Genomic DNA, 26,884 nt, shown 5'->3' with positions numbered 1-26,884 from the left:
TAATATAAAATAGTTGCAACAGTATATATCTATTGGCAAGTGTAGATTGTGTGTTTTTTGAGTTAACTAATCAAGGCTTTTCTTTGATTTGCAGATTATAGAGTGAAGTGTGGCCACCCATTCGACCCCCAGGCTGTTCTGATAAGAATGAAATGTCAGAGCATCTTATGAAAGCTACAGTTCATGTCTTTTCTGTCAGTCCATATCTGCGTGTGTACTCCAGGGACCTTTACAATAAAATGTAAAGAACTCCAGGCCAGCCGTTGCAAAAACAGTGTATCAGTGACAGTGATGAAAGCAAATGGATGAAAAGAAGAACCAGCTGTTTTTGTTTTGTTGGCTTGCATGTGGTAAGAGAGGAGTATTCCAGAAGGGAGGCTCAGAATAGATAGACTTACCGCAAAAAGCCTGACTTCAGCCAACCTCAATGATTGTTTCAGGATGAAGGCTTTCCATAAAGCTAACTTAGAGCTATTGCAAGCTTATTTTAGGATGATCCTAGCCTAGAAATCTAGACGCACCCTAGCTGCAGCAAATGTAACATCTTGATGTGGGTCTGGCTTGTCAGGCTAGGATGATCCCTTACCATGGTCACACTGCCCCCCCTTGTGGCCTTTAAAAGTAAAAGTAGGAGGAGACGATACAGCGTATTCACTGCACATTAACAAACTGAGATATTTAATTGAGCTAGTTAGATCAGTGTTTATTGGAATGTCATATTAGACACTTTACATAGCTGTACATTACAGTTAAGCTGAAATATCTCCAAAAAAGAACATTTCCTGAAACAACAACATTAAAAAAAAACAACAGAAAGATTCTCAATACATTGTAAATAACATGTGAGCATACTTCCAGTTACAATAATTTTTCTTTGGTTGTTCTCAAAATGCTCAGTATTTTTGTAATGTACAGTCCAGATGCATAATGTTCTATATATATATACATGTGTACACACACACACACACACACACACACACACACACACACACACACACACACACACACACACATATATATATACACTCAGCAAAAAAAGAAACGTCCTCTCACTTTCAACTGCTTTTATTTTCAGCCAACTTAACACGTGTAAAACGTTGTATGAACATAAAAAAATTAAACTACTAAGAACTAAACTGAACAACGTTTCACAGACATGTGACCAACAGAAATGGAAAAATGTGTCCCTGAACAAAGGATGGTCAAAATCAAAAGTTGCAGAACGTTACAGGGAAGACATCCTCCTCCATCATGTGGTCCCCTTCCTCATGCTCATCCTGACACGACCCTCCAGCATGATAATGCCACCAGCCATACCACTCGTTCTGTGCGCGATTTCCTGCAAGACAGGAATGTTAGTGTTCTGCCATGGCCAGCGAAGAGCCCGGATCTCAATCCCATTGAGCACGTCTGGGACCTGTTGGATCGAAGGGTAAGGGCGAGAACCATGCCCCCCAGAAATGTCCAGGAACTTGCAGGTGCCTTGGTGGAAGAGTGGGGTAACATCTCACAGCAAGAACTGGCAAACCTGGTGCAGTCCATGAGGAGGAGATGCAATGCAGTACTTAATGCAGCTGGTGGCCACACCAGATACTGACTGTGACTTTTGATTTTGACCATCCTTTGTTCAGGGACACATTTTTCCATTTCTGTTAGTCACATGTCTGTGAAACGTTGTTCAGTTTAGTTCTTAGTAGTTTAATTTTTTTATGTTCATACAACGTTTTACGCGTGTTAAGTTGGCTGAAAATAAAAGCAATATTATATATATATATACATATATTATGGCATATATAGTATATATATATATATATATATATATACTGTATTTATATATATATATATATGTAATTCAAATATAACATAAAACTTCAGATAGCACCAAACACGATTGCATGAGCATGTTGTGTCCTTGTGACATTACTGGATGTAGTGTGGACACAAAAAAATAAGGATACAGCAATTACATAATCTATTTAGCTTATATCCATCTATATAATCACATTTGCATATAATACAGTACTAAAGATAATACAGCATAGTATAAAATGATTAAGGTTGAACAATTCTGATTATAACTGAGATTTTAAAGATTTCAGATTATATTACGGAAGTACAAAAAATACCAAATCTCGATAGACAATCATGATAAAGCTTAATTTACAACTATCCACACGTTAAAAAACAATCTAGCTCAAACGTTGATTTTATTTTCATACACAGGAAGTAAATGTTTCGGGACTCCAAACTGTCACCCAAGTTCCATCATATGACAACTACCTCAAACAAACTGCTTTTCCCCCAGTGTTCACTCTTTCAGGCACAATACATCACACTCATTCTCCAGTGCAACCATTTATCTGTTTTTTTTGTTCTTCTGACTAACAAAACAATGTAAACACTGTTTGTATTTGCTTTTCTCAAGGGGGAAGTTTTGTGGACCAAAGTCACAGCACACAGTGTAGAATAAACATGATTGTCCGCTCCATAGTACTACTACATCACATCCGCCTCGTTCTCAAAACATTTCTGTCTTGCAGGAATATGAAACGTACAATACATGCTGCTGAATGTGGCTCAGTCTCTTTGCCCTTCTGTTGATCTGGCTTTGTGCACAGGAATTAAGTCCTGATGTCTGAGGTAAAACAGGTATATGTAGATTTATAAGAGGATCTCTTCACTGCTCTGCATCATCAGTCACTGCACAGTTGTTGGCAGTAGAACAGATCAGAATTGATGTTCTGTCCTTTAAGCAGCAATGCGTACAATGAAACGAAACAAATTCCCACATGAGAGGTTGTTTTCTGTGCACAGAAAAGAGACCAGAGGTCTGGGATGACATTAGGGAGGGCCTTGAGATTTCGAAGGAGAGCCGAGCGAAACCTATCGCTCGGACTTTACCTTATAGCGGAGGACAAGGTAGGTGGCCAGCCGTAGAATGATGAAGAAAATGCCCAGGACAATGAAATCTATGTAGAGCTTTGCGTCTTCCACATCCAATAACTGCAGAACCTCTTCGGGCTTTTGGAACTTACACACCTTTCCTGGACACTCTAGCTCTGAACGGTTCATCCCGTAGATGGACAGGATCACCCCTTCGAAGCCATACCTGTGGGAGAGATACAAACACTGAGACAAATTCATAATTGCAAATAGTAAGTAAATCATCTCCCGAAACTAGGGCTGTGTATCGTTCAAAGATTTTCGATACAGGTACTGATACCAATACTGTGACTTTGATACCGGTTCCTGAACGATTTTTTCAATTCCAATTTTATAAAACAAAAAGATATTACACGTTACGGCACAAATCTTTTTATTTATTTTTCAGCTCGTCTATGTGAGCCCCGTCTCTGTGTAATGTAGAGTTTTTCCTGTGTGCCTCGACGACGACGTGTAACGCTAAACAGCCAATCACAGACATTATTATATATATTATATATATATATATATATATATATATATATTATATATATATATATATATATATAGTATATATATATATATATATATATTATATATATATATATATTAGATCTTGGTAGAAGCATGCTGCATGCTTTTTGGCTCACTGACCCTGATGAGATTGACTTCTTGAGGCATTGAAATTGGGTATTGAATGACGAGGCTTTTTTCGATACTCGATACTTTAGAGGCAATAAAAAGTATTGAATTTGGTACAAAGCCCAACCCGATACTGAGTCGAAATAGCTCAAAAGTTAAACAAGGCTACAAACTCTTCAGCTCTACTAATAGCTCTTTTACTACTACAATCTTCATAGCAGTGCACAACGTGTACGTTTTAAATGGAACAAACAACATACTGATGGTTTTGGTAATCCTATAGAGCCTTGTCGGTAAAGAGGTTAAAAACGCAACTTTGTCCTGTGTGGTGCTGAAGAGAAGTCACCCCAAAGTATTGAGTCCATGAGGTCAGTACAATTAGACATTTGCTTTTGACAGTGCTTTTATGGGCCACAATGTTTGTGAAGGGGAACATTTTGAAATGATAGTGGTTTTAGACAAAACCTACTACTTAGAAATCAACCTCAGACAGTTGGAGCACTTATACGATTGTTAACTGACAAGCTGTAAACATGATCCAAACTGCTTAATTGAGATTCAAAGTGAAAGACAGCCTTGCATAGCAATTTAGAGGTGTTGATTATGTTAATGATCAATTAACAGGCACCTCTGCATGAACAGGTGGCATTCATCAGGCTGAAACGAGCGATTTACAAAAGATTTGGGCAGTTAAGCTAGTTTGGTGACTTGGAACTCTTGTAATTAGGATAAGAATATGAAAATGTTGCATGAGGCCCAATATTTATTTTGGTATAAAATCTGATTGAGTTTGCCGTAGCCACCCCTTGAACAATGAAGGATATTTTCTCAATTTGGAAAGTGTGAACTGTTTCTAAAACTGAGAACTGCCAGTCTGTAATAGTCTCTTGTTACACACGATAACTGCTATAGTAAGTATGGTTAGGTCAAATAGAGTGCGGTTGGGCTGCATTTTTCTGTCCGAGCCCGGCCCGCCTCCAACAGAGCAGTAACCGAACCCGGCCCGAGCCCAACAGGCATTAAGATATTTATGTCGAGCCCGACCCAAGCCCGACACAGTTAAAATCAAATTTTTTTCTCATACTACTGACACATGTACGTTTGTTTGTGTGGAAAGCCCACTTTTATTAAGCAACTGTAGGAAGGCATTCGGAAATGTCAACAGATGAGCGCATCAGCGCACACAGGGCAACAAGCACACATTAACACAGGCGTGCACCTACATAATAAGCTGTTTTAAATTTAAAATGTCAATGCCTTATCACGCTGATGTGACCGAGCCCGACCCGAACCCAAACATAATTTCTAAATATCCCTCCGTACCCGTCGGGTTCAGTTTGGGTATCCATCGTCTAAGGTCAAAGTTGGTCCAGTAAGTTAGTCAATGCACAGTTTAATTAATAGTTTTGCAGCTCATTTTCGTTTTCTCCAAATAAACTAAGAATACTTTGTCCTAGGCTAACCTGGGAGTGAGGCTGAGTTATTTCTAGTGATGTTACTGCGTTCACAGACTTAAAATAATGACTTGGTGAGAATAGAAATAATGGCCAAATCTATGGAAATAAGACCCAGGTTGTAATAAATAGAAATTCTACATGATGTTTTGCTGTGGCCAGACTAAACGACCAACATCGGAATTCCTAATCCCCCATGCTAACAAACAGTAGTGATTCTGGTACACACCTGACATAAGACACATAGGAACTCCACTGCAGATACTTGGGGATTGTGTCGAAGTTCACAAAGAAGCCAGAGAAAAGCAGCACTGGGATAGCTGTGACAGGTCCGACAAATGTGGCTACCTAGGTATAAGGATGCAGAGGACATATTCTGTCTTATATTTATAACATGAGCAAAGAAATCCTATATTTAACAATGCAGGCATGCAGTACCTGTAGTGAGCTGGAGGCAGCCCCAACCAGAAGGCCGAGGGACTGGGCTACCAGGGCGGTAGACGTGGACAAGGCTATGAAGAGTAGGTAGCGGCTGGCCTCAGGAGGCTGCTCCGTCATCCAGTACACGATGCTGCAGTACATGATGGGGCAGATCACCTAAAATAACACCATTGTTTACTTTTATTTAGTGAAGGAACAATTTACCCCAAAATGAATCTTTTGTTTATCTAATGTACCCGTTGATACTGTACTGAAGCTGGCCACAGCTAAACACGCAAAAGTTGTGTTAATGGCCTGCTTCTGATAAATTCCATTAAAGGAAAGATGTGAAATTTTAATTTTCTTCAAAATTAAAATCTGCTAATACAGTATGTATGATGTACAAGGACAAACAAAACACACCTTGTTTTCATGTAACTAGGATTCAGAGAGCCAGATCACACATATATGATGTTGGTTAACACAGTGAAACTACTATCGGACAATGGGGGATAACATGGTCTTCTATGATCGTTGGGGGTTAACTGTTCTGTTAAGGTATGCAATAATAGGGTTTTTTAAGAAGTATAGACTACCATACAATACACACAATCCAACGTATTTGCCTGCGCACAGAAACATGATGCAACGCAATATTATATTAGTATATTTACAGAAAAAATGTGTGTTTAGTTTTTTTTGGAGCCAGCCTCTGAATAATGTAGGAATCTTTCCCACTTTGTAAAGAAGAAAAAAAGTGAACCACTTGAACTAACTAACTGGAGTGTAATCCACTGCAACAACCAGGTAGTACCTTCAACTAACACTGGAGTGCAGTGGGGCACTATGTAGGGTTTTCTTTTCCTGTGTGTAACAACAAGTTTGTCAGCACTCAGGTCCTCCGTGAGCCAACCCATCGCTCCAACCCCAACAGTGCCTGCTCACCTGGAATGGGATATCAGCCATGGTCTTGGCCAGGTAGTAGGCTTTCAGGCTGTACCAGTAGTTCAGATGTTCCCTCAGGAACACATTCATCTCCAGAGGAACTAACAAAACCATTCACATACATATGTCAATATCAATTCACAACATATAGGATTTTGAAATGGGGCCTTGTTGATTGGCACAAATTGGATTTTAAATATGTTAAATAATTCCCTCCCCTCCATCAGACTCACAGGTTAACACGGTTGGCATGAGCGCTCCAAACATGAGAAAGAGCATCGAGAAGAAGAGGAACCCGGTGTTGTTGAAGACCTTGCTGGCATCATTGCCGATGTTCAGATAGAGCAAGCCTATTAACACACCTATGGCGATGTGGGATATCAGTCTGAGGTGGGTCAAAACCTGAGAACAGAACAAAAGCAGGAAAAAATAAACATGCAGTCTCAGACTTGGATGATTAACTGACTGATTTTTACAGGTAACGTCTCTTAATTTTGTAACTTAATCTTATAGATAGGACAGGACTTTTTCCATGTGTTTGGAACCAGTGCACAGCTATAATATTTATACAATATTTCTGAACAAATGTCACCCACCTGGTCTCGACATATAGTTATGAAGGTTCTCTTGAAGAGAATACATAACTGTGTTAGTGTGCTTGTGGCAAAAGTATGTCTCTCTATGTGTCCGGCATCCTGGGGGAAATAGAAGCAGATCATCTCATAACTATAATTGAAAAATGTGTCTATAATTATAGACAACATCACAAAAGTGCAGCACAACACAACCTTCTGCTGTCAGGGCTGGATTAACTGACTGTTGGGCAAAAATGTTGCTGCAGAAACCAGGTGATAATTTGATGACAAGGAATATTTTTGGCAAATAATGCTAATTGGCTTTTTTTTGCATTCTTTTTTGTTAGATGACATGTTTGATACCACTCTCATGCCTGTACTGTTAATATGAAGCTACAACCAGGAAATGGTCTGAAAACAGTTCAAAGGTAACAAGATCCACCTACCAGCTTCCTATGCAGCCCACTTGTTTTCCCCGTTCTGTACTCCCATTGAAAATGTTATTACTTAATCAATGTTACTTCACATAGAAATGCAGGTCTCTCCTGAAAGATGCAACAAGCGTATGAGTTTATGTTATGCTACGGAGAAGAAGCTGGTCAGAGTCACGAATCCTCCCCGGTAGCATGTTCAAAATGCTTTAGTTTTGAATTGGTGAACAGAAATCCAGAAATGGTCATTATGCCTTTCCCAAATGTACTATTCTTAAAAGAATATGTATTGCGAGCATAATATCAACCTGAAAATGAAAAGGTATTAAAACTTGACTATGATACAGGGTCCCCTCCAATGAAGATAATCACAGCACAAATCTTTTCAGTTCATATTGTGTTCTTGTGGTGCATAACGCCAAACTAATTTGCAATGAATCAATTTACCAAAACAGTATTTGCGACACAGTGAACTGCTAAGGCCCTAGGACAGTTTCCTGCTTTGCCCAGTTGGTAATCCAGCCTTAACCGCAGTATGGCAACACATCATCTACTACACACCATTGGGCACTTTGTTGCACAGACTGACTGGCCATTGTTATCACATTGGTTCTTCTTCTCCTCTAATGCACACATTCCACCTTGGACTGCCTCAAACAGCACAGGGTTTAAGTCTCCATACTCTCCTGATGCAACTTCAATGACTGAAGCAAAGGCAAAGGCAGAGAGAGAGATACAGATAATGAAGGAATTAGAAATGTTTCAGATCATTTTCAGCAAATACTGTAGCAAATATATGAATAAATGTGAAGTGGACATACTGAAGTCTGCAGGGTTGTGGTAGGTTGGGCAATAAAGGCCCAGAGTCTTCAGATAGGGGATGAGGTATGGGACTGTGCCTTTGTAGATACACTGTCCCTGACTCAGAATGTAAAGCTGTGGAGGAACAAAATGATTCAAGGTTGACAAGTAAATTGACAAGTAAATTACTTTTCAAAAAGTTTCCAACTGACAGAGGACGTTTCATTTAACAGCCGGTGCCTGTGTACAATGTTACAGTATTGGCATGCACCACAGCTTTTCATAACATAAACAGAAACTGGAATGTCCAGCCACCCATTCATTTACTCATATTGACAGACTTGTACCTTGTCAAACATCTCAAACAGTTTGGCACTAGGTTGGTGGATGGTGCAGATGATGGTCCGTCCTCCCAGCGCCAGAGAGCGCATTAGTGAGACCACCTGGTAGCATGATGCACTGTCTAAGCCACTGAGCAGAGAGAGAGAAAGAGACATGCCGGAGGGACAACATTAATGAGCAACTGGGAAGTAATCTGAGGCAAAGACATAAACGAGTAGTAGTTCTTATTGGGGTTTCCATGAGAGAAACTTGAGAATTATGTTGAGATGTTTTATTCATTCTGCTCTGCAAGAGCTCATTTCTCAGAGCTAGGGTCCCAGAGCGCCTAGTCTATATCCATGACGTTCCACTTCCAGGATTGCTCCATTGCCAATGGAAATTCCGCCAGATTTCATGAATTTAGTTGCCTTGGACTTCCTTTGTGTTGGCATTTTAAACTCTGGTGGATTTCTGAGGACTATGGTTAACTGCTCCTCAGATCTCTGCAGGGGAAATCCAGACAGTTAGCTAGACTACCTGTCCAATCGGAGTTTTCTGTTGCACGACTGAAACAACCTTTGAACGTACACATGTTCCACCAAAACAAGTTCCTTCCCAAGGCTATTTTGCAGCGGCACCGTAGCACGCTTAGCGCCGTCCATGGCGATTGTGATTGGTTTAAAGAAATGCCAGAGCACGTTTTTCTCTTATACCGGAATGCTATGTGGCCTAGCCAGACCCTCCTCCGCAGTGCTGTGGAGGAAGGTCTGGCAAAGCGAAACTACAGAGCGCCCAACCGCTCATACTTGCCAGATGGTATCACTGAATATAATTGTTAGGGTTTTAAAAGTCAGTCCAACACCATATTTCCAACTGTCACAAGACTGCAGTCAGATGAGCTCGTTGGATGAACTAAAACAGCCTTTGGGTTGCCTACATTTTTGGCTGCAAAAGAAATTCTAATTTTCAATCCCAATGTTCACATTGACAATTTCTCCATTAACCTTAATATTGTCAGTAGAAACTAGAAAAAAAACAACCAAAACGAGTTTTATTTTGTATTCCGAACACTCTGTTTACTTTGGACACAACAGAAGTAGTCAACTGACTTGATTTGGTGATGGTCAAACTGTACTGTACATAGCATTTTCAATAACACACGTGTTTGATGGAAGCACATTTCAAACGAGTAAAATGTCATATGTTCGAAATTGTTTTTAAGTCTACATTTAACCATCACCAGCACATCCGCATCTGTCCGTCTCACCTGGTGGGCTCATCGAAGAACATGACTGGAGGATTGTTGACCAGTTCCAGGGCGATGGCCAGCCGTTTACACTGACCACCGGACAGTGAGCTGGTACGAGTGTGAGCACAGCCAAGGAGCCCTAATGCAGTCAGAATCTGATTTACCTGGACAGAGAAAGTCAGAGAGAGAGAAGGAGATTTACAACCTGCCAGTTTCACCAGGTCAGTTTGCAAATACAAAACTTTTTTTTTTTTTTACATTTGTTCCCAAAAACTATGGCTTAAAAGCGATGTAGACAGAAACATAAACATGCCATTACGACTAAGTAATAGTATAGTAAGTATAGACTGCAAAGTGAATTTTGGAAGCTAGAAGTATTTATTAATGCTTGATGACATAATCACTGAGTCATTGATAGTGAACAAGATAATACATCCACACAAATATATTATGGTCATTTGGAGCTACATAACAGAAAGAGTCAGAAAACAAATATTTATTATATTTTATCGGAGAGTTTTTCTCTGAAAACAGGTGCCTGTGACTAATAAAGATGTCCATAGTAATGACAGGGACAGTCAATGTATGCATTTATGTTAGCTGTTGTAACTGGTGAAAGCTTTTTTTGCATGTCAGAATGTAAAGCCAACATGTCCTCTTGATTGATAGATTTATTTTGGAAATCAAAATACTTTTTACACCTGAGTGGTACTGCACTTCATGTTACCTACATACTGTATATGTACCTGAAAGATTGGTCTTAATCCAAATTGAGTACATACGTATGGGTGTCCACAGAGTGTTTTAAGAAAGTGGGCATTTCTCCATATTAACAGTGATTGGTAAAGGTTATATATCAATTATGTATGTTTAAGGTCAGGATTCAGTATTCAAGTGGAAGTGTTAACGTTATTACCTTTTTTTCTGTGTATGTAGTAGATGTTATTTGTTTAGCTCACCAGTTCTTTCTTCACATCCATAGTTTCATTCAGCTTTAAGTTGGCTGAAACCTGCAGCAAAGAGGGAAAAATGTGTCCTAATTATATAATGCAACAGGTATTTAACAACTGTACAGATCAGTGGCAGTCTCAGGTCAGAAGCCAATCACTGCAGCACGCTGGCACAATAGCTCAGGGGCGTAGCACAAAATACTGGGCCCTGTGGAAAGGCATTCTCTATGGGTCCCTACCCACATCCACAGCTATTCATTCTAGCATCTTTTTGGGCCCTCCTCACGTGAGGGCCCTGAGTACTCAGTCCCCTTTCCACCCCGAGTCCGACACCCCTGCAATAGCTTTCACTCATTTCCTTACAGGTTCAGACAGAATACAAAAATAAAATAATATCATCATTACCATAAAGCTTCAAAATAATAACCCACTCTGAGGATGAGTTTAAATGTTCCTGGCTGTAACAGCTCACCATCATGGCCTCTCGTGCAGTGAGGTGTGGCAGCAGCATGTCTTCCTGCATGATGTAGCAGGACATTTTCCTGAATGTCCTCAGGTCCCTGGGTTTCCCATTTACCAGGATTTGACCCTTCATTCCTGTTTCCCTGGGCGGCAGGATGGAAAAACACACATACTGGACAGTTCAAAAAAGGAATAGACTGAACACATGATACACAAATCTATGCCATACATTGCCTGTGATGAAAACTGTCATGATTGTGAGTTTCTGTTGTTAGTGTTTCCTGTTTTATTTTGAAGTCTCTGTTTTTCTGCCTTGTCCTGTCTTGTTTTACTTCCTGCTTTGTGTTTCCAGCCTTTGTGATTGTCTGCCCAGCCCTGATGTGTTACACCTGTTCCTTTCCCTTGTGTCACCTATTCCTTGTTTAACCTTGTTACCCTATGTATTTAGTCTCTGTTTCCTTGGTGTTTGGTCGGATCATTGTTCTGTATTGTGGAGTTCTGTCGTGTCGTGGTTTCGCGTGTCTGGTGTGTTTTGTTGTCGGTGTTCCAGTTTGTTCTGTGTTCCCTGGTCTTTTCTAACCTCAGTGTTTTTTGGAAACATATTTTGCCTGTTGCTTCAGGACACTTTTTGTTGTACCTTTTGCTTAAATTAAATTCACTGCATTTGGGTCCATGCTTCACCTGCCCCCTGACAAAAACTAATTTCTCCTAATTGTGCTGCTTTTGTCCACAAATGGCTTTTCTAGACGAGATATATATCGATATACGATCTAATATCGAGGCTGTGATATCGACAACGCTTTTACTATAACTGGAGAGAAGAAGGGAATTTTGGCACTCTCACCTGTATCCAGCCAGAATGTTCATCAAGGTGGACTTTCCGGCTCCGGAAGGCCCCATGATTCCTATCAGCTCCCGACTGCAGAACTTTCCAGACAGGCACTTCAGCAAGGCTTTGAAACCTGCCAACAACAAACAGGACAAACATACACTTTGGAAAGAGTAAATAATAAGATTAAAAATGATTAACACAAACAATTAGAAATATCTTTATTTATATCGAAAGGCAGCATAATGATACTGTTAACATTATCTTTTCAGTACATAAGTATCAGAAATGTAGTAGGAACTTCCTCTCGGTCAAACAGGAAAAGAACCGGTCCCTGACCCACCGCTTTAGTCTGTGAGTGTGGAGAGTGGAGACTCACACTGTACAGTATCAAATGCTGCACTTCAGTCTAACAGCATTAACACTGAGCACTCACCTGCGTCAGCTTTCAACAAGATATTGTTTACAACCTTTGAGAGGAGCAGTGTCTGTACTATGCTGCAGAAAATACAACAGAAACAATTAGATTTTTGCTGTTGGAACTAGAAATCCAGGGGTTGCTCATGAACAACAGTCCTCCCTGTCCTAACTGTCAAAAATAAAGAGTTTTTAAAATAGGCCAAACAGGTGGTCATATCAAATAGATGTTTTTTAAGGCTAGAAGGGATACATTACAGTGTTTAGGTGTGACAAGTGGCGACGACAGTTAAGTTTAGGCACCAAAACGACGAGTTAGATTTAGGAAAAAGACCATGGTTTGGATTAAAACACTCCTGTTGAATGAACACGCGTTTCCTTGGTGAAAGTATTAAAATTATATTATTATTTTAGATTAGATTTTGCAAGGTGTTGCGTAACTTCTGGCCTTGGCTGTATCCCTACTAGCCACAACCCTAAGATCCCAATCCGACATCATCGGACAGCACCCTTTTCTTTAAACAGCATGGTTGAGTCTAGTGTGTATGGTTCTTGCTCTCTATGTCATTCATTTGGCTGTCCTTATTAAAACATGAGTGTGTTGGAGGATTTTTTAGATTTTTGCCACCCCGTTAATATCTTACTACGCTGATAGTCAGTGTCCACAAAATCAACTGCTCATTTCCTAGAAGAAGGCCCTTACTCAAATCTGGTTTTCAAAAAAGAAATATATTTAACATGGATGAATGGGACTGAAGCAGCTGTCATATCCTGTCCTGCTCCTATGTTTTCCATTGTCATTTATTCACTCATCATTTCCTGTTTTATTTTGATATACTCACCTCTCCTGTTGTTTCAGAAAATTCACTTCCTGCCGCTGTGTGTTCCTGCCTGTGTGATTGTCTGCCCGGCCTGATAAGTTTCACCTGTCCCTCATTATCCTCTCTCCCTAGTGTATTTAGTCAGTTTGTTTCCCTCTCTTGATGCCAGTTCGTCTTTGTACCCAGTGTCAAGTGTTCCAGCATTTTTATCTCTACTTGTTTACCTGACCTCATCTTAGCCTTCTCCCTACCATATTTGTCTGCCTTTACCTCTGACTGATTACCTGTGTGCCAAACGTTTTTGTCAAGTAAAGTGAGTTGTGCTATAGAATTCTATTGCCTGTGGTTTCTCCAGCAGGGTGCCAACACATAAGGGTTATGCAAGAAAATGTACGGTTGTCAGTGAATGTTCAGTCTGTACAACTAACAACTCTCAGTGACTCTCATGCGTCATCACGGCATAAATGAGGGACCACTACGATGTACAAAGTGAGGATCACATAAACAACAGAGGAAGGATAACATTCAGGCTGCGTTTCATGAGTTCCACTTCCCCTCGTTCACTTGCCCTCAGCCCTTTGATTTTACCTATCGACATATGCCGCATGGAGGCCACTTGGATAGCAGAGTGATAGTGGACAGGGCAGGAGCGGGGGATTAAAATAGAACACACCTGCCCTTGTTCACTTTCAGCGCAAACTATACTGATCGACCGCAAATTATAGGCTTAGCGCTACGGCTTCAAGTGTGTTTTATTTTCCATTAATTATGGCATTCTAACCCTGTTTTTATGTTATGTCTGTTCATGTCATGCAATTTTCCTTATTGTTAAGCACAACAAGTGCATAACTAGAATTGCATTGTGGGTGATATCCACTTCTGGAGTGACCATCGTTGTTTACTCACCCGAAGTCACGTTGACCACCAATGAAACGCAGCCTCAGTTGTGCCAGCTCACCGTGCCAGCAATTTCAGCGTGGGTGTACCCTAGTCTCGCTTTGCCAGACCCTCCACCCTGGCTAGTCCATACAGCATTCCGGAATGGGAGGAAAACGTGCTCTGGTTTATTGGCATTTCTTTAAACCAATCACAATCATCTTGGGTGGTGCTAGGCACCGGGGAAAGCCGTGGTGCCGCTCCAAAATAGCCTCGGGAAGGAACTTGTTTTAGTGGAACATGTGTACCTTAAACTCAGATTGGAAAAATAGTCTAGCTAGCTGTCGGGATTTAACTTGCAGAGATCTGAGGAGCGGTTAACCATAGTCCTCATAGATCCACCAGAGTTTAAAATGCCAACATAAAGGAAGCCCAAGGCAACATATATCCGGCCTAAATTCATGAAATCCGGCGGAATTTCCGTCGGCAACGGAGCAATCCCGGAAGTGGAACGTCAAGGATATAGACTACGTGTACCCTGACTCTTGCTCATTGCATACTGGGATAGGCTCTCGTCACTCTGAACAGGATATTAGATGTTCAATCACATTGTCACATGTCGGTTAAATATAATTAACACTGAGGTCTGTTTGGGATATGTCTTTAAACATCTAATTTTTAATCATTACAGTTGCTGCTCCTTTCAGTTTTTCCTCAAGGAATAAGATGTGTACTTCTAGCTAACAAGTGCCACAGTGGTTTTTGTAAAACAGAAAGAAAACGCATTGGAGCCTGATAATATGAAAGTTGTACAGATTGTTGTTCTTATTTTATTCCATTAATGCTTTTGTACATAACAAATAATATCTCTATACATATATACATTCTCATGTCTATATCTAGTTAGCTGCAAGCCATACACCTTCTGCTGCCATTGCTCAGCTATGTTTTGGTGCTGTGATTTGTGTGAGAGAGAAGTTATATATAATATTTGTCACATTTCCAAGATATTACTTTGCTGCTGGGAGTGTTCAAACATGCCTTTATTGCTCCCCAGAATATGTTTTGTATTTCCCAAAAGTGGGGCAGTTGAGTCATTTTAGATGATTGCTTTGTCTTAAAATAGATGCTATGCCAAATTTAGAAAATGCTATAATTTGGGCCAGATAACAACAGATGTCTTTTATTATTAACACGTATTATGTATTACCACATACATAAGAGGTATGGAGAATGCATAAAATATAGTATAATGGCGAAACATATTGTCTGACTCACTTTCTCAGCTACTGCTGGTATATATTCAACAAATTGGATATATTAATTGATGATGGCTATCAGAACCCTTCGAAACCACAGACATAGCACTATTGGAAAAAAACACTGAGAAACTAATTTACCAACTGCTGTGACATGTTCTGTACTGTGGCTGTGCAAACACACAGTCAAAGAGGTTTTTAGAGAACAGTACTGTGGAACTATGAAAAAACAAGTTACAGCATATAAAATAAAAAAAGACTCATACTGAGAAGCACAGCAATCACAAGTGAATATATTTGTTATTCACCTACAGTAAGTGTTTACTTGCAGTTTCTATAAAGGTTGAAAGGAATTTAGATTAATGGATGTTGGCACACCCTTCTTTTCACCCTCCTCTCCTCTCCTCCCCTCTCCTCTCCTCTCCTCTCCTCTCCATTCCTCTCCTCTCCTCTCCTCTCCTCTCCTCACCTCTCCATTGCTCTCCACTCCTCTCCTCACCTCTCCTCTCCTCTCCTCTCCATTCCTCTCCATTCCTCTCCTCTCCTCTCATCTCTATCCTTCGGCTTACCAGATCAGCTACATAATTGATGACCTAAACTGTCTCAGACAATGCAGCACTTACTGGAAAACTTGGCTCAGACCTTAAACCCACCCTACCTCACTTCATGTCACTTCACCTTCCCTGTTTCTCCTCTCCTCTCCTCTCCTCTCCTCTCCTCTCCTCTCCCCTCAGCTACATTATTGATGACCTAAACTGTCTCAGACAATGCAGCACTTACTGGAAACCTCAGAGGATGTACTCAAACACATGCACACAGTATACAGTTACATCAGACTCATGGATAGAGACCGGCTCGTTTACAGCATTCAACGGTCTCCACTCAGGTCTCCAACCATTCTCCCTTTTGGGAGAAGTGGGAAACGTTACACTTCTCTCGTTATGACTGCTTTGGGTGAACGGTTTTACAAGAAAGGTGTTATACAGGTGAATATTGTTGACTTAGTTTTACAATCATCAAAACACCAAAAGAGGGAATATTTTTTGGAAGAATGCTGTTCAGCCTTTCAGTAAAGTTTCACAGACTTGAAAAATTTGAGAAAGCTTGGTGCATGCTCGATCTTGTATCTACATTAAGTCATCTTCTTCGTCTTGGTAACAATTAGATGGTACCTAGTCTGGATCGGCGACGGTTCATTTACCGGATAGTTCCAGTGTCCCTCACCTTGCGCTTTCTTTGTGTTTACGTTAAACTCCGGTCGCATCCAGGAATAGCAACCGGAACCTCTGAGCTAGCAAGCTAACGTTACACAGTGAAAATGGCAAGATGTGATGAAAATTTGGATCGTGCAACAAGGCAGGCCTGCTTGGTTCTTTTTGAATATGATTGTAAAGATTTACAAGGAATATGTTTACAGCATATTTACTATCTAACTGGGATGTCCTATTGGCGGGTATTTGCCATGGACAAAATACACACAGCGATTACAGCAGATTACACTTAACCATGTATCCAGCTAATTTATATAGCTCATGTTACTGTATTGTGTGAGCAGTTAACTTCATTTAATATTGTATGTGGCGTTTTCTTTTGCGGGGTGCAAACGTTCCTTCCCGACCATTTTGCAGAGCCCCCGTCGCTGCGTCCAGAGCTTAGTGCCGCCCAAGATAATTGCGATTGGTTTAAAGAAATGCAAACAACCCCTGACCGTTTTTTCTCCAATCCAGGATTGTATGTGTGGAAGGGCCAGACCTTCCTCCACAGTGCTTTGGAGATAGGTCTAGCAATGCGAGACTAGATAGTACCTGGTACATTCGTACAGCCTAGATCTTTACTCCTTTACAAACTGAAGAATGGATAGATGTGTGTTACCTCTCCTCCTCCAGCACGGCCCCTCCTGGATGGTGTAGGAAAGGTCGTTGAACTCAAGGTCCACGGCTGAGCGCTTGGGTAGGTGGGAGAAACGCTGTGCTTCAGTGATCTGGTTCTCAACCTTCTTCAGGTGGGTCAACATGGATGCTTCTTGCTGCTGCTGAGGCTGGCTGCCTCCATTACACATGATGGCCTCCTCCATGTGGACACTCACAGACTCAGGTTCCAACGCCTTATTGTCCATACCAGCTCTCTGTCTGTGGGTGGAGGGGTAGGGAAGAGGGAGAAGAAAGAAAAAGATGAAAGGTAGTAGAGGTAATATGGGCAAAATAATAAAAAGAACAGAGCTCAGTCATGCTTCATTATATGCTGACATGTCTAATTTTACACCTGCAACCTGTGGTGGAATGTAACTGCGTACATTTATTCAAGTACTGTACCTAAGTACAAATTTGAGGTATTTGTACTTTACTTGAGTCTTTTCTTTTCATGCCACTTTCTACTTCTACTCCACTATACATTTCAGAGAGAAACTTTGTACTTTTTACTCCACTACAATAATCTGACTGCTTACAAATTCAGATTTTTGAACAAAAAACACATGTAGTTTATAAAATTATATAAATAATTAATAAAAATTAAAAATATAAATATTTTATTATAAATTAAACTACCCAACAATATATGCAGCCGTGCGAGCTGTAGTTCCAATGAGACAACCTGTAGGTGGACCAAAGAGGGAAAAGTTACATAGTATGCCTTTAAGTAAAGGATCTGAATACTTCTTCCACCACTGCCTGCAAGTGGGGACTCGATGCCTTGCTCACATATTTGGAGGTCATGTACTGAAATAAAGGTTTTCAAACCCCCTACTGAAACAAAACAGCTGGCATTTGAGCCAGTCAGCAGCTTAGCTTTATGCCAAAAAAACAGAATACTTTTACCTTATACCCTTTTTAAAGCATTGTTTGTTGCTAACACAGCAAGCGTACAGATCATGAGCGAGTGTGACAGTTGATTGGTCATGAAGTGGAACTGCTTTTGAAGGCAAAGAATATCCACTGGGAGACATGCCAAAACAAACACGGCTACACCTTTATGTTTGGATTCTAAATAATGTGTCCGTTTTTTTTTTTTTTGAAGCTCAGCTTCCCCGTCCACACTACAATGTGAGGCTGTTAATCCTACTCCATTTTCACTGCTGGAGTATCCAAAAATCCAACCAAAGAGGTAAGCATGGATTTTCATATGTATCTGCTTTAGTGGTGGTGATATGTCCTTGCCACCATAAGAACATGACCACTTTACACACAGAATGCTCACCCATGCTCACATAGACGTGATACATACACATACAGAACTTATGTAGCAGGATGTTGTTCAGCTTCCAGAGAGATGATCTGTTCAAAGCTGGCAACATACTGTAAAGCCCAGAGTGCAAAAAAGATGCCTTTGGCATTTCATTTATATACAGTGCAAATGTGTAGACAGTTCATGACGCTGCAGAAAGAATGCCTAAGGAAAACGCAAATAAACCACATAACGATGATGTGATTTATTGTAACCAAAGGCTAAAGTGTTGGTGCTGGTAGCTGGGACAATCTGAGGGTGAAGTGAGGTGAGTGAATTCCAATGAAATGTTGGGCATAGATACCCTGGAAATCCAGAGTTCTCGCGAGAGCACAATTTGAATTTGCTCAGCGAGTCACTCTGGCATTGAGTAATGATGCTCATTAACTATAGCCTGGTCATACCAGACTCTCGTACATTTCATTTGTACAGAGAGTCTGGCCACTCTCCATTGACAAGTGTTAACTTCCTTGAAGGCGGGTACTCTGTTGAAGTTTAAAACTATTGGATCTGCCCAGAGACGCTCTGGATCTGCCATAACCAATCGCTAACGTTGGGTCGTGACGTATGTCATGCGCATGTGCAACAAGACAGGACACCGACAACTATCGACTTATATTTAGCATATGCATCGCTAGCGTTAGCCTCAGCCAACTCCTTCACCACTAACGGAGCGAGCTGGAAAATCGAACTTTTCCCGAACCCCGTGGGAAACACAACTCAGCAAATACTGTTCTTGCTCGGGCTTTAACTTCTGGATATTCTGCCACAACGGAGCTCGCATCTTTCTCGCGCACGTCCTAACGTCATCATTCTCAGCCACTCCCTCTGTTCGCTGATTGGACCGCCAAATATTTGGCCGGAGAAAACCCAAGAATATACTGCGAGTACTGAATGGGAAATGAAAATTGAGCGGAACTATGTAGGAGGGCGGAGCCAGGCTACATTAACAGCCTGGTCGCACAGAATTCCGTGAAATGATCACGAATTGTTAACAGTGCATTACGTGGTGGTGACACGGAATGTGTGAAAAATCCGTGTGGCCACCACGGAAAACAATGCCAATGTAAAGTCAATGAGAAGATGACGTAACATTAAGAGCGACTATGTTAGTACTATGTAAGGCTGAAATTCTGTGGATGGGTCAAACACAGGACTTTCACCCAGGAGACCGGGGTTCGTGTTCCGCATGTCAAGTTTCCTAAAGTCGCTTTCTTTCTTCCCACGTGTCACGGAACCGTAAGCCCACCCATGACCTTTTCCTTAACTTAAGGGGCTGTGTTTATTTAACGGAATTCTTCCGTGGGCCCATCACGGAATTTTCGGCAATCCGTGTTCATTTCACGGAATTCTTCCGTGGGCCCATCATGGAATGTTTTGCGATTCCGTGAAACTGCCACAGATTTTGAGTTAAAGGGCCGTGTTCATTTCACAGAATTCTGTGAGATCAGGTTGACATTAACTATGCCCTTGTAGCTGAACTGCACCAATCACATTGGTGTATCTGATATAGGTGGGCCAGAGGTGAGCTAAACAGATGACGACAGTTTAATCTACCAGTTAGCTCCGCTGGTAGCTATGCGTTTGGGGCTCTGGATACGTCACCCCCGTGTGCCATTTATTTGGATATAAGATATCAGATATTTTCAATGTGTTTTCTCACAAACAGTTCTGTTGCTGAGCCTCACCAGTGCTTCACTGTCAATCGACAGATGAACACATAAAGCAACCATGTCAGCATAGTGTAGATGATGCAGAGACAGTGGTGAGTAACAGTATGTCTCAATAAGCGTGTGTATGTGTGTGTGTGTGTGTGTGTGTGTGTGTGTGTGTGTGTGTGTGTGTGTGTGTGTGTGTTTGTGTGTGTGTGCTTGTGTGAGAGTACGTGTGTCTGAATAGAAAACCTATTGCCAGGTTAGCACAGGCAGCTCAATATCACTTATGATGAAGACATCTGTAGTCAGGCCTCTTGTAGGGGTGAGCAAATCTCACATGAAGTAACAATTCCAGCTGCCTGGATTACACTCACTGGCAAGGTTTTTTCTTCTTCAGTATAGGCATAGTGTGATGCTCTTATACTGCAGTGAAAAACATAAAGAAGAGGTAGCAGCGGGTGGTTGGGCGTACAAGAACTTAAACAGCACAGAGACCAGTTTTGGCATTGTGTCTCCTACTTCAAGTCACCATTGACATTTTTAATAATTAAGCAAGATGACATTGTCTTTCCTTTTAATCAAGAGCTTTGAGTTATCTAAACATGACCATAAAAACATGACTCATACCCTTAAATTACCAGGAGAGGATATTGAAATCAAATCAAACATTTTGCAAGTTTTGCATCTGCAGTTAATATCGTTCATATGTTCAAACTACATTTTGCACTGTAATAAAGGGAAATTATTGGTGGAAATTACCAATCAATCAATTTGATGATTCAAATTGTTCAGTTTGGTTCATTTCAATGAAGCTCTGACGGAAGTTTTACAGTGTTCTGCCTTTATTCCTATTCCTGTTCTGCTATTTCTTCCTGTTCTATTCTTCTCTGTCACTTTATGTTGTCACTATTCTTCCATTTCCAGCCAATAATCTTTCAGTCCTTGGATTTTTCCCTTTAAATATTACATAATAGCAATACCCACCACCTTCCCATAACCACCATTTATGTCCAGGATGTTCAGAGGGAGTCAACTAAGTGTTTCCATCAACCACCTGCTGGCTCTACTCCACCATTGTCTAGACTCCATGAGATCCTGTCCTATCTCCTATATTCATATATGCCTAGACCTAATCAAGATGCTTCACATCGATGAATAATACAATTATACACTTCCAAATGATGATGAATTTGAATGAATTTGAATGTTCCGCAGTCATTGACCAATTAATCGTTTTAGTGATTTATAAAGCAGAAATGTCCCAAAATAGGTGTTTCCAGCTTCGTCAGTATGACAATGAATGGGTTTTAGACTGGGGAGATGGGCATTTTTCATCAATTTTACCAACCAGACGAATAATTGATTGACAGTATCAACAGATTATAAAATGTTGAAAATAATAGTTGCACTGTTTATAAGGTTCAAACATACGTCAGGAGCCATCAATCTGCAACAGTTAGCACATCATGATTGTTTCTGTGGCTTTCTTGATCTTTCAGAAAGTTTTATCCCAGAATAAGGTACCACACATACCAGTTGAGCTGATAAGTATCATTTTCAGGGGATTTAAAAAGCAAAAAGCTACCAATGTAGTCATTGACACTGTGGATCAGTATAGTCAGTTCAGCTTGATGTTCATGGTGTTACACTTTTACTGGTGATCTTTATTAGTCCAGCTTCAGTGGAAATGTATATATGTTTCCTGGGAAAAGATAGCTTAGGTATGATCAACGTCAGACAAAATCCATTTCCATTGTCCTTTCAGGACTCTAAGCAGCAGAAATATGCAATCTCCCCTGTGATCGCGAGGTGATTACCAATCATCGAAATGGAGATACGTCTAATCTAATTTGTTCAGCGTAGACCACTGTAAAAACGGTTCTCAACTCTGAGGTGGTACAGTAATTTGTCCTTTTTGAGACAGAAGTCTTGTTTAATTACTCATGGGGTTCTTAATCCCCTTGGGGATTAAAATCAACTTTCTTTTCTACCCTTGATCTGCTCAGAGCAGGAGGGGCCTGGGAAAAAAATCTGCAGACTCAGGTACACTACCAAGCACCAAGCCAAGCTAATGTATGGGAATTGACTGCTCCTTCACTTGCCCTCCAGATCACACCTCCACGCAGGCACATTTCACTGACAGCAAGGAGAGAGAAGCCAAAGAAAAGGCTTTTCTGGGTGTCAAATGGTCCTGATAAGAACGAGGCAGGGAAACGGAGAGACATGTTATGTATGCCAACGTGTCACGAGTCAACCTGGATGGGACTGCGCTGTTCTAGACGAGAGGTAAGGTCCAAAGAGGATAGCGAGGAGAGGCAGAGAACTCAGTGACCTGGGATCTTACCGCTACAGATTATCTACAGTACCACACTTGTATCTGACTCCACGACTTGATGCCCCAAATACAGCTGGATTAAAGGCCCATTAGAATCAAATAAAGCGGCCCATTCCACGCAGCTAAATGGAGACATCAAGGGGATGATAAGGAATCATGCCAATTTCCTGGTTTAACTGAAATGAACTCAGAACAGAAGTCTAATCTACAGTTCGTGCGCCATATGTCTATCTGAAAACAAGACTGAAAACCACTGGTTTACAGCAAACACGCACCATCATTTAGGCTTTCCACACTTGCAACTCTTGAGCCCTGGTCTAATGCTGACCTTAGGTTACAGAAAGCCTAAGGTTATTATCACCTCAGTCCAGCAAGACTGGAAGCAAAGGAAAACAGCTAGCCTGGCTGACACCAGATTTAAAAAAAAATATGCCTACCGGCCCCTTTCTGGTGCTTAATCCATATAAAAATGGAAAATTGAAAACATGAGTTGGAATTAATTCTTAGCTGGGAACAGAGATTTCCTTGCGACAAGACTGGCAAAAAAAGCGAACAAGTGTTTCTCCCAAAATGTCATGCTATTCCCTCAAGACTACCGTCACACTATGCCAGCTTAATCTAAAAATGCACATTTTTCTCAATGTATTGGCCATCCGTCCACACTAAGCCATCAAGTCATGTCAATGATCTGTATCTTTTCAATCAGAAAATAGTGATTTGATTGATGTTTTAGTTCAGCAGTTCAGGAATTCTGTCACTGTCCAGGCCCTGGACATTCTTGAAAATGATGGTCCATCACCATTTTTATGAGGCTGAGAGGGAATATGATGAATATTTCGTAGTTTGGCAATGACCTTTATTTACGGAGGTGATTTTAACCATTTTTTGGGGATGTAAAATGTCAGGGAAAATGCTGCTCTGCATCTGCTTACACCCACTGGGGATATCCCATATACTACGTGGTAAGTGTGAAATGTCTAATAATCTAGGATCTGATTGTCTGTTACAACACTGTAAACCCTGGGAAAACTGGAGTCTTAGCACGGGGCTAAGAATTAGGTTAAGTTAGGTTTCTTCATCAACACCCAAGGGTGAATGTATTGTGCAGACAGGGTACAACAGTTCAAGTACAAAACAACAACAAACAACAACATCAACATATTGAAAGGCCTAGCATGGCATTGTCTGGAACCTCTCAGTTCATTTTCAATTTCCAAGTGGTGTTATCAACGGCCTTTGGACACAACTGGATAGACATACAACCAATCAGAGCAACGAAACTTAACCTACAACCAATCAGAGCAACGAAATGTGGGACATAGTGCTGAGCAACACATGCAAGTTAGGGGATTGCTTGGTCCGTTTTAAATCGGGAAAAAAATGGCCGGGTCACAAACCCTTTTTTAAATTACAGCTAAACAATACAAACAAAAATGTGTTTCTGAAAACATCTGAGGCGAGAAATATGCAATACAGTAAGAGAATCTTGATTCATATTTGATCAGCACTGCCTAGTAGTTTGACAGCTTGATCTAGGTGATGAACAACCATAATTTTTGTCTTTTGATAATATTTGGATTCCATCTTTAATGGCATCTCTTCTTTGTGGGAAAACTCATTTCTTAAAAAAATCTGCAATTCAGTAATGACTCTTCCACAAGTTTGAATGAGTGTTTAAACCTTTTGTATTGTGGTCTGGTATAAAATGTGTATTCGTTCAGTAAGAACGGCTATGTGTTTCCTATAAAAGTGGCAAATAAGTTGTGTTTAACAATGCTACTTGAGACTCACAACCTCCCACCTCACAACTGTACATAAATGAGAACATGTACGTTCTGCGTAGGTTGAAGGTAGAGGTAGTGAGTACCTCTAAATATGCCGAAAGATGACTCACAGACTGCTGTGAGTCTTGTCTAAGTACTGTGTGCACTGCAAGAGGTAGCATTGTGTTGTCAACTGAACGCTAACTTTAAGATAAGTGGAAGACGTGGTTGCTGCAGCCTCTTCAACCCTCAGATACTGTCTGATTGTTCTGCCAGTGAACAGCAGCCTCCAAGTAATACTGGCTGTTCTTACATAACATGAGAGGGCTGAACATAAGGATATTAAGACTCAGGGAAGTTGGTTACCAGTGCTGGTCTCTCATGACTTTATAAGAATGAGAGCTAATTCACTGAAGAGGCTTTGACAGAAAAAAACCTACAAGCTCACATACATTCCTAGCAAGAGCTACAGCCCAGAGGCTTCATAAGCTACAACAGCACTTCTCTCTCATGATGAAGGTGGAATAATCATGTACAGTAGCAAACTATTGTAGCTGAACAGTTAATGAGTCATACGTTTAAAAATAAAAAGACTATATTATTGGCATATGTCAGCAGGTAAATGACAATTTAACTACAGATATGCCAAAATTATGTTTTAAAAGTGATTGTTAAAAAAGAAGCTAATTTAAGGGAGCCTTATCAAAAATGTTTATACATGGTAAGGGTTGTGTAAAGACTCTCAAACTAACTATTTTAATATTTTTTACTATTTTAAATGTTTCAAGAGCAAATTTTCTGCAATGAGAGTGATGACACTGCAAATGAAAGCTAATATGAAATGTAAAATATTGTTTTCTTTCACTTAAGGACCATGGAATGTTAATTGTATGTGTGAGTCTGACTATAAATTTAGTGTAGTTTATGAATCAACTATAATATAGCCTAGACAAAGATAGTGAATCAGAGTTTCTTGTTTTACAAGTCAAAGTCTTTTGGTGGACAGTAACTCTCGGTCAGCCAATCATTTATATTAGCCAAAATAAGACAAATTAGGTAAACACGATTTCACAAACTTACTCTTTCTCTTTAAAGTAATATTATAGACTGATACATAACCAGAATTGGGTTGCAATGGATTACATGTAATCAGGATTACTTTTATCAGATTACAGAAAATAAGTAACTATAATCAGCCCAGTTACATTTGAAAGGTAGGTGCTGCACTCGAAATACTGAAAAAAAAGTGGTCTGGGATTGTCTCCACATGGCTCTCAAAGAAACAGAACAGAAGAAACTCAGATTACAACACACACAGGGGAGTGTAACTTCATTCTCTGCTCAGGACGCCATTACGCCACTATATCTTTACATAGCAAATATTTGTTTGCTGCTATATTAATGTTCTGAATGTTGAGTACAGCTTCTTTAAAATGTATGGAACTTTACAGTACACCTGATGTTTATGCCAACATGTTTTTGTAAGGTCATTTGATTTGACCAATTCTAAATGCTGAATATGTTCTACTGTATATCAAATGGAGTTTTTATTCCTTTTGATTCACATTGAATATGGAAGATGGACATTTTAAGTAAGTGCTCCTCTTGTGTTATAAGAACAAAGTGCCCGTGGCTTTTGATTAAAAAACAGCAGCAACAAAAACTTACAAAAAAAGAAAAAGCATCCCACATGATGTAGAATACGCACAATGCAACTGCAGTTTGTGCCAACATGTTTTTGTAAGGGTCATTTGATTTGACCAACTGTAAATGCTGAATATGAAAAAATGCTTTTTATTTGCATTGAAAATGTTTTGAGATGTTGAAAGAAAAATATATATATATATATATATATATATATATATATATATATATATATATATATATATTTGTGAAACTCTTTTGTGGCTGTGTCCACTTTTTAGTAGCCTATAAAGTGCAGTGTTTTATTTTGAAGTAATCTTAAAGTAAACCCTGTAGTTATTCATTTTTTGTAATCCAAGGGATTACTTTACTAATTACAAAAATTGCCATGTAACTGTATTAAGTGGCCTAACTGACTACATTTCAAAAATAATCTGACCCAACCCTTTTAACTATTCTACTGCAAAGCACACACGATGTTAAAATAAATGTCAGGTGTATTCTAATCGACTTTTACCCATGTTGATGCTCTTTACTTGACTTTAATACATTCCTGTAACAATTAGCATAGCTAGGCTAGCTACTTGTTCCGCTTTAAAAGCTTGTTAAAAGGACTGCGCAAACACACGGAACATTCCGATAAGATACATTTGTATGAGTGAGTAGGAGAACAACCTGGACGGTGACACTTCCACTACATGGAAAGATGAGTCATATAAGATAAGTAATACTCTGAATCTAATAAAACAAAGAGAGGAGCTGAATGAAGAGCTTACATTGACGGCTGTAGAATAAAGTAGCCTACCGTTGTCCTCCGCAGTGTCTTTCAGGCTGTTGTTATCCTCCCCGGTTGCTGCATCCAGTATATATCAAACAGTGTCGGTTCCGGTC

General features: G+C 40.2%; 1 protein-coding gene across 1 annotated transcript; it reads right to left on the bottom strand.

Annotated features, from left to right (window-relative positions):
* Window positions 1-1,888: 1,888 nt before the first annotated feature.
* Window positions 1,889-26,884, bottom strand: LOC144513437 (ATP-binding cassette sub-family G member 4-like). The gene is made up of 15 exons (XM_078244517.1): window positions 26,799-26,884; window positions 17,247-17,503; window positions 12,017-12,134; window positions 11,183-11,315; window positions 10,720-10,770; window positions 9,779-9,924; window positions 8,538-8,661; window positions 8,211-8,325; window positions 7,951-8,093; window positions 6,980-7,078; window positions 6,617-6,785; window positions 6,384-6,484; window positions 5,457-5,615; window positions 5,248-5,366; window positions 1,889-3,109 (listed from the first exon to the last, which is right to left on the bottom strand). Exons 2-15 carry the CDS (start codon window positions 17,488-17,490, stop codon window positions 2,884-2,886), a joined length of 1,947 nt encoding a protein of 648 aa, XP_078100643.1. The 5' UTR covers window positions 17,491-17,503; window positions 26,799-26,884; the 3' UTR covers window positions 1,889-2,883.

The sequence above is a fragment of the Sander vitreus genome, chromosome 3 (genome assembly GCF_031162955.1).
Source record: "Sander vitreus isolate 19-12246 chromosome 3, sanVit1, whole genome shotgun sequence".
Taxonomy (NCBI): Eukaryota; Metazoa; Chordata; class Actinopteri; order Perciformes; family Percidae; genus Sander; species Sander vitreus.
Note: the sequence above shows the minus strand (reverse complement) of the source record. Positions and strands in the feature narration are given on the sequence as shown.

What these genes read in the sequence shown, in the direction of transcription:
- LOC144513437 (XM_078244517.1), bottom strand. Translation starts at nt 17,490, where the DNA reads ATGGACAATAAGGCGTTGGAACCTGAGTCTGTGAGTGTCCACATGGAG. An exon ending in TAACTATATGTCGAGACCAG is followed by an intron (nt 6,786 to 6,979) that starts GTGGGTGACATT and finishes TTCTGTTCTCAG; the next exon opens with GTTTTGACCCACCTCAGACT. An exon ending in CTGCCTCCAGCTCACTACAG is followed by an intron (nt 5,367 to 5,456) that starts GTACTGCATGCC and finishes CCTTATACCTAG; the next exon opens with GTAGCCACATTTGTCGGACC.